The 9,236-nt window shown below is 29.1% G+C and overlaps 1 protein-coding gene across 1 annotated transcript in view; it reads left to right on the forward strand.

Moving 5' to 3' along the window:
* LOC117169261 (fatty acyl-CoA reductase wat-like) overlaps positions 1–9,236 on the forward strand; it is a 24,246-nt gene that overhangs the window by 3,679 nt on the left and 11,331 nt on the right. Inside the window, exons 5-7 of the mRNA XM_033355538.1 lie at positions 5,156–5,404; positions 5,518–5,599; positions 5,748–5,921. Of these exons, the coding sequence (XP_033211429.1) occupies positions 5,156–5,404; positions 5,518–5,599; positions 5,748–5,921 (505 nt within the window). The remainder of the gene's footprint in view (positions 1–5,155; positions 5,405–5,517; positions 5,600–5,747; positions 5,922–9,236) is intronic.

Raw genomic sequence — 9,236 nt, forward strand, 5'->3', positions numbered from 1 at the left:
TTAATTTGTACTGTATCATCTGTTAAGTCAACAAATCGAATTGTAAATGAGAGTTGTTCTTTCCGAGAAATGTCTGGAGTGCAATCAGCTATGATTGCATAAAATATAGCTACCTTGGCTCTGCTTATAATTTCGGCATTTACTTTTTCAGCCATCAAATCTATTAACTCATTTTGAATCGTTTTTCCGCATTAATGATCCGAAATATCACTATTCATTGCACGTGTTACATGGTTCTGCATCACGGGGTCATACTTTGCAAAAAATTGCACTAGTCCTAAGAACTTTCCATTATTAGGTGTATACAAAGTGTCCGAGGTTCCCCTGAAAGCCATATTATTCGCCGACAGGTACAGAGTAATATTCAATAATCGATGGAGAACATTTTGCCAATGTAAGCTTTCTTTTTCAATAATTTTTTGTTCCTGCTTATCTATGGTTGCTCCTGTTTTTAGTTTAATTTCAGTTTGTACCCACTGCTGATAACATTTCATATGAGAGGTAGAATTCGCATGAATTCCTAATGTTTCAGATAAATATTTCCAATTATTGAATCCATCGCCAACTAATTTGGAGTTCGATTTATTATTAAAAAGTCGACAACAAAAACAGAATATGGAATCTTTAGACACGGAGTAAACAAGCCATCGGCGGCAAAAAATTTCACCATTTGAAAGTTTTCTATTGTAATAAGAGTTTGAGAAATGTCGACGTTTCTCATCCTCAGGGTAATTTTTATTTTTAATTTGTATCGGACCAATTTTGATTAAATGATCTACAGTACTGCTATTTCGAAGAACTGGCCAGGTACCACAATCATATAAATTCAGTGTTTCTCGTGTCTTATCTTTGAATTTTTCATCGTTAATCTCTACAACATGAACTCCTGCAGCATCACTTTCAACGATTTCCTGTTCTTGAATTTGAACTGGCGCATTATCTCCAAGAAGAACAACTCCCATTTGTTCAGTTGGTTTAACTTCGATGGTGACGTTTGTGTCGAGACTTGAAGTAGAAGATAGTTCTCTTAGATCTTTTGTACCTTCATTTTCCGTTTTTTGCACAACATATTTCTCAATGTTCATAAACTTTTTACTCTGTTCAAACTTTATTCCGTTTTCTGTATTCGTAGCCGGACGGCTTTCTTTTAACGTTCGAATGTTTGCCCGACATTATGACATATTTTGGTGCGTATCACATACCATTTACCTGTTTGGGGAGAATAAATAAAAAATCACAAAAATGTTTTTTAAATGAACCCATTAACAGACCCAATAATTTTTGCTACAGATCTACTTTTTCTGCATGTAGGGTGTAGACTCCGTATAGTTTCGTGTAAGCTGGACGAACACTGCGCAAAATAAACAAATAGATAGAAGGACGGACGAACATATAGAAAAGCCATTGTTACTGAAAATTACAAGTTAAAACGTTTCGCTATTTTAGTATTTTACATAAGTGTGTAAGCGGTATTGGTAAAATGATAGATACTATGGCAAAGTTAATAAACAATTAAAAATATACTCTTCTGAAGTGCTTACATGAGATATAAAGGTAGGAATTGGATGACAGGTTTCTAGGTTAGTCTAGAGGAGCCTTTAACCTCTGCCCTCAGTGCTCCCAATTTTCCGTCAAATTTTCAATTACTCTTCCGTCTCCTTATAACAGAAAATAAATAATCAACTAATCAACTACAATAAATTTCAATATGCATCTGCAGATAACCACAGTAAACAAAAATTATCCCTCCAGTTTTCGATTTAACGTAATACGTAACCACGTGTTTCAGATCAATCAGCCGGAGCACTGACTCACTGAATATAGCCAAAGATTTTTTCTATAGCGCTGGAGTTGTTGCTAGCTGTAACTTTCAGGCATTTAAGTGTGACGTCACACTGTGTCGGTAAAATAAATTCCTAACAAAGAAATATATTTTTGATCCAGAAAACATAGATGCAGCATCTCGCTAGCGAACCTATAGTAGGTTCCAAGAACTAAAATAATGTCATTGGTTAGAAAGAGCGAGAGATATCTCCATCTCTTTTTAACCAATGGTATTCTTTCAATTCTTGGAATTCATGATCTAGTCATGATCAACGCGCACTTTTTTAAAACCTCTAAAACATTTTAATTAAATCCTATGTAAAAGAGAAAACAACATGAAACGTAGGGCATCTGCGGCGCCCTTACTCGCTCGGCGCCCTCGGGCGGCATCCGACCTCGCCCTCCCCAAAGGCCGGTACTGCCCATTAAACTTGGTGAAGTAGAATATTAGATTTGGATTTGAATAAAAAGTTAAATATAATCCTTTTTATATCTGAAAACGCAGAAAAATAATATTTATATAAATAAAATATTTAAATAGTTTTGTGAAAAAAGTTTTGATAGTATACAAGTTGAAACTGAACATTTGAGGGCTTAGCTAGTACTTAGCCTATTGAATATATTGCATAAAATGTAATTGAAATTGAATAAAATTTTTATTTATGAACATATAACATAAAAATATGTAAAAACATTAAAAATAGTTTATTCAATAATTCAATTTGTAAAAAAAAATATTTTTCAGAGGAACAAATATAATCAATGTTTTAATATCTTTGTTTTAAAGACCAGAAAGGATATAATGATAAAAAGGAGAATTAAAGAAATTTTTTTCACTCTCAAGCGAGAGTATTCATATGTTACGTTCGAACTTAGCACAATTTAAATTTTTCTCCGGGATTTTTTTACATTCCATAAATAATATTGTTAATTTGTTTTCGACCATGAACTTTAAAAATCATATTTTACTTTTCATTGAAATTCAAATTTAAGATATATTCCACTTTGCCAGGATTATTGTACGACCATATAAATCATATTTTGTCTTTAGTATTCACAGAAAATGACTGAAAAAACTATTTTAAAATGTTAAATAAGTAACATTGTTTTAATTTCAAGGATTTCTTTGCATCAAAATAACACCTTGTTTACTAAGAAATTAAAAAAGTGATTTATACCCATAGCTTTCTATGTAAAAACAGGGAGTGATGGGACAACTAGCGCCGCGCTGGAGATATTAGGTACTAATCAACTTAGGACAGTTGCGGGGTCAAGCTAAAATTTGAAATATGGAGAGATGCACAAGGCTGATAGTCACTAAAAACAAAAGAGGCGCAGTAAACGTTTTCCGCAGCACCGCGCTACTTTTTGTGATTTCATTTTCTTGAAGAATATTTTCTAGGTTAGGAATTTCCTTTGCTTTTGAAGTAACAGGGAATTTATTTTCTGATAAAGATTAATTTTTAATTCTTTGTTTTAATAGGAAAAATTGTTCAATCACATTACATTAAACTTCAAATCATATTGCATGATACGAGATTCAAACGAGATCATTTGGAAGTCCCTAACACGGCTTTGATTCTAATGCAAATTTTTCTGTTAATTTTGAATTATGGAAAATGTCGTTTAAAATATCTTGAAAATTTTCATTTTTCATATGTAATTTTTTATTTGGTATTTCTAAATTAAGTCGAGATATGTTCAGAAAAAATTCTTGAACAAAATAAATTGGTTGGGACCAAAAATGGTTAACCTTTTCGCAATCATTATTATACTTATATCATTCTTTTTTAATGATTTCAATTGTAAAACAAATATATGGCAGCATAATAAAAACCATACAAACATTTTTCATTCAAACACCGTAAGACGCAACCATTTCCAACATGAAAGATCTTGCACTCGACTATTCTTTAGAGAACTCTTTTCTTTTATTTCAAAGTATTTTATACTTAAAATAAAAAATAATTATTGAGAACTTTTTTATTTAATCGGCAATATTCAAATGTGAGAACAATTTTTTTCTACTTATTTTAAGTATTTTTTAGGAATTTGTATTCTTAATTTTTCTTAATTTGAATTTTCAGCCACTTTCACTTAGAATTTGGATTATAAAGAATGCAAATGCAAATCCAAATACAAAGTCACTGGATTTTCAATGTACTATTCTATTTCTAATGTCTTTGGCATTAGCGATTAATTTACTTAGTATTAAAATAAACAGGTTTTTTTTGTAACTCTTTAATAATTAATCAATAACTAATCACTAATACCAAACAAATTAGGAACTATATCTAAATTTTTTGTTTCGAATCTTCAAAAATCTACATTTTTTTAATGATAAGAAAACTTTAGAAGTATTGAATTAATTTTGAATATTTTTAAGACTTAAAAATTTTTTCATAAATTTCTTAAACTTACTCGAACTTTTTCTAAACTTTCTTATACTTGCAAAATTGCAACATTTTGTTTGAGAACCTTTTGCATTCTTTTTCAATTTTCTCTTCAAATTCATTTCTCAAAATAATAAATCCTTTGAAATTTTTTTTATAAATCTCTAACATTTTTTATCCTTTTAAAACCTTTCAAAATACTTTCAAAGCTTTTTTTTGTTTTTTGTTTAAAATGTAAAATGTAAATGTGAATTTTTTGTTTAAAATGTAGAGCTTAGGAATTTAAAAAAAATTTCATTATAAAAAAGAAAATTTTGAGTTCGTACAAAAAGAGCAATTTTCAACAAAATAGTTCAATTCCTAACCAAACGGTTGGATTTTAAAACAGAAAATATGAAGTTTTTTCAACAAAAATATAATTTTCAACCAAGTTATTGAATTAACTACCAAAAAAGTGAGTAAAAAAAGCAAGATAATAAAATTGGATAATTTGAAAACTGCATTTTACGGTAATTTTGTATAGCAGAAAATCTTAATTTGCCATTGAAGATGGAAAGTTCTGAATTTTAATTGACTTTCTCTCATATACAAGACTATACTAAAAAGTCACTGGATTTTTAATCGACTATTTTTTCCGTATACCAGGAATTTTTAACAATGGAAATTCATTAAAACGCAGGCTTCTCAGAATACTCTACACTTAATTAAACAAATTAATATCCCCATTAAATATCAGTCGCAAAAAGTTTGAATGGGAGTTATTTTTAAACTTTTTTTATGATTTACAAAAACTATTAAGCTTTTCACCTATCTTTTATCCGAGAGTAACACTCCAAGTAAACCTGTCAAAAAAAGTGATCAGAAGGTCTTTCATTGAACGTCTACCTTTTCTCGTCTAATTTGACTGGGCTATTAAACAATATCTTAATTTGTTACAGATATTTGATCGATTAAGAATTGAATTTCCGAATTTTCGAAAAAAAATCATTGCAATGCAAGGTGATTGCACTTTACCAGGTCTTGGAATTTCCACCACGGACAAGGAGATTATAGTAAAAAACGTTTCAATCGTTTTTCATGTTGCTGCGAAAGTCAAAATGATAGAAAAACTAAAAACTGCGGTAGCTAATAACGTTTATGGAACGAAAGAAATGATTGATATTTGTAAATGCATTCATAATTTAAAGGTCAGTATATAATTATTTTGAAATTTATTATTATATTTATACACTATTATTTAAAAATTTTAATAATATAATATTCTATTTTTATATTTAACCTGAATAACATTTTTTTAAAGGCATTTATAAGCGTTTCAACCCTTTATAGCAATTGTGCAAGAAAAGAGATTGATGAAATTTTCTATGAGCCTATAATAACAGGTTCGAATTTTCATTTTAAATATAAGTATATCTTAATTTCACATTCTAATTTTAATCAGAATAATTTACCATGAAGAAGTGAGTTTTTTTAATGGGATTATAAAAAAAGTTGTATCAGAGCTTTACAAAATCAATATTTTCTTAACAGGAGCTAACATTTTGAAGTTAGCAGAAACTCTCGATGAAAAGAGTTTTAACGACATGGATATTGTTTCAAAGAGCAAGTCTCCCAATACATACGTATTCACGAAAGCAATCGCAGAACAGTTATTACAAGAGTATGCCAAGGACCTTCCGCTTGGACTATTCAGACCTGCAATAGGTAATGATTAAATTTAGCACTTTTACAATATAACAATTGAGTAGATAACAAATTAAAATTTTATTACAAAGTTACAGGAAATACTAAGGGGTCAGCCGTAAATTACGTAACAGGTTTTTTATGGGTGGGGGGGGGGTCGGAAAAATGTCCTCATATTTTATGCAATTTCACGTGATTTTATAACATTTCAATAAAATTTTTAAGAATTTTGTTACAAAAATTAGGGAATTTTAAATGATTTCCAAATAGATTAACATTTTTTGATTATTTTAAAGAGTTTCGAAGATTTTTTGATATTTTAAAACATTATAAGGATTTTCCAAATATTCAAAGAACATGGAGATATATCAAAAGCAGTGAAAGATTTTTGGGGCTTTTAAAAGATTCCAATGAATTTTTAAGATCTCTCAACTATTTTGAGGAATTTGAAAATATTTTTAAGATTTTTGAAATTTAAAAAACACAATTTTCATCAGCCTTAAAGAATTACCTAGAATTTCTGAAGATTTGGAAGGATATTTTAAGACGCATAAGGTTTTAAAATATTCTAAAGGATTCTAAGGAATTTTAGTCAGAGGTTTTTTCGAGTTTCCGAGAATTTCAGTGATTGTAAAGGTTTTTAAAATATTTCAAAGGATTTCATAGAACTTCAAATATTTCAAGGAATTTTAAGGAATTTCAAGAAATATCAGATTTTATGTAACTTTACGCTGTTTCAAGGAATTTTGATTATTCAAATGAAATTCATAGAGTTTATTCATAAGAATGGAAGGATTTAAAAGGATATCAAAGATATAAAGTGGTTTTCAATATTAAGGTATTAATAATAATAATATTAATAATAAAGGTATTCCAAAGATGTAAAAGAATGAAATGGTTTATTTTACAATATTTAGGCACAAAAATTGAAGGATTTCGAAGATTTAACAAAATCTTCAATGTTTCAAAGTATTCCAAATGTTTTTCAGGTTTGAAGAATTTTAAAAGACTACAAGGAATTTCAATAAATTGAAATAATTTGTAGAGATTTTAAACGATTTTGAAAATCTTAGGGTACTTTGAAAGAACAGAAGGAATTTTCAAGACTTTTACAAAATTGAAAAGGATGGAATATATTTTGGGATATTGGTAACGATTTTAAAGATGTTTTAATAGATTTACAAAATCTTAAAGTGTTTCAGGCGATTTTATATTATTTCAAAGAAATTAAAAAAATTTATTCAAAATATTTGAGGTATTTCGGAGGATTTCAAATATATGAAGAGATTTTCAATATTTCAAGGTATTCCAAAGCTTTTCAAGTTTTTAGAAAAACTTAAAGGACTCCCAGGAATTTTAATAGATTTTTTAGAATTTGAAGAGATTTCAAAAGGATTTTGAAGATTTTATGGTTCTTTAAAAGAACCTAAGAAACTTTCATGAGCTTTTAAAAATTTTAAAAGATGAAAAATATTTTGAGGTATTTTTAAGTACAGTGAGTCTTTTATAACGCCGATTTTTGGGGACGACCGCAACAATCGCGCAATCCTCGAAAGGGCTATAGAAGGGAGGTCTATTGAAGGATTTTACTGTATTTTAAGGAAGTTATAAGAGACTTACAACATTTTTAGGGATTTCAAGGGATTTTATAATATTTCAATGAACTTTCATAAAATATATTCAAAAGAATTGAGGGATTTCAAAGGCTATCCAATATTTGAAAAGATTTCAAATGTTTCAAGGTATTCCAAAGCTTATTAAGGTTTTGAAGATTTCGAAAAGACTACAAGGAACTTCAATAGATTTCAAGAATTCGAAGAGATTTTAAAGGATCTTAAAAATCTTCGGTTACTTTAAAAGAAACCATTAAATTGTCAAGCACTTTAAAAATATTTAAAGATTACACAATATTTTAGAGTATTTTAAAGAATCCCACGGAAATTTCAAGAAACTTAAAAAATTTCAAATGTTTCAAGGAATTTCATAATATTTCAATGAAATGCTGAAAAAATGAATTCACAAGAATTTAGGAATTTCAAAGATTAGAAAAGATTTTTAATATTTCAAGGGCTTCGAAAGCTTTTCAAGGTTTAAAACAATTTTAAAAGACTCCAAGGATTTAAACTAGATTTCAAGAATTCGAAGAGATTAAAGAGCATTTTGAAGATCTAATTGTACTTAAAAATAATCCAAGGAATTTTAAAGAGATTTAAAAATTGTAAAAGGATGGAAAATATTTTAGGGAATTTTAAAGAATTTTAAGGAAGTAAAGATTTCAGAACTCTGTATTATCATCGGGGCTGCTAGTGACCGATCAGATCAAGATACTAATCACATTACGTGAAAATAGAAATCTGCACTGTAGATCTACGAAGCCCCTCAAATTCAGAAACCAGAAAGAATCAAAGGATTCGTGTTTTTATCTTTACAGTAGCTTAGTTGTAAGAGCACCCGAATGGTAATAATCGGTAGACCTGGTTTCGATTCCTAACGGAGGGAAGGAGAGGGATCTTTTTTCACAGATCAAATTCAATATTCAAATTTGCTAAAAAAAAATTTCAAAAATTTTATAATATTTCCATGGAATTTTAAAGAATTGAGGAATTTCAAGGGATTTTAAAGAACTTAGTTTATTTAGGAAAATTCCAAAGACTTTCTTAGATCTAAAATCATTTTTAATGGGTGGATTTTCAAAAATTTCAAAGATTTCCAGAAATTTTCAAATAATTTTATATATTTTCAAAGATTTTAAAGAATTTGAAAGATGTTATAAGATCTAAAAAATGTACCCATATGGACTAAGTTTCTTATTGTTCTTATTTTTACTTTAGTAGCTTCTAAGTATTTGGTAATTCGTGTGTCTCGGGTAGTAACTAAATTTTCTTCAATAACACAAAACCGAAAATATTTCAAAAAATTGCGCAACATATGTGGCGAAGGGGGGGGGGCGGCGGCAAACCTCCTGTAGTTATATTAGTGGTTTCGAACGCCGCCACACTGTAACATTAAGAATAGTCTAATTTTACTGTAGATATATATATATATATATATTTACATTTATATTTCGCGCTAAACGAGATAACCAATCACAGACAAGCAGATAACTGCCGCGTTAGTCGTATGTTTTTACTTTTCACGACCAAACATATTATAAACATCACGACTTAGTTTTCAGACGGTCCTAAAGTCTCAAAAAACACTGATTTTGAATAACACATCGTACATCACTCGGTGGGTCAGAGCATAATCTAACGTGCAGCTCTGCACAAGTGTGCAGTTCTGAATGGAAAGTGTGCAGCTCCGAATTTGTGTTGGGGAGGTACTTTTGAAATTATT

Source organism: Belonocnema kinseyi, chromosome 3 (assembly GCF_010883055.1).
Source record: "Belonocnema kinseyi isolate 2016_QV_RU_SX_M_011 chromosome 3, B_treatae_v1, whole genome shotgun sequence".
Classification (NCBI taxonomy): domain Eukaryota; kingdom Metazoa; phylum Arthropoda; class Insecta; order Hymenoptera; family Cynipidae; genus Belonocnema; species Belonocnema kinseyi.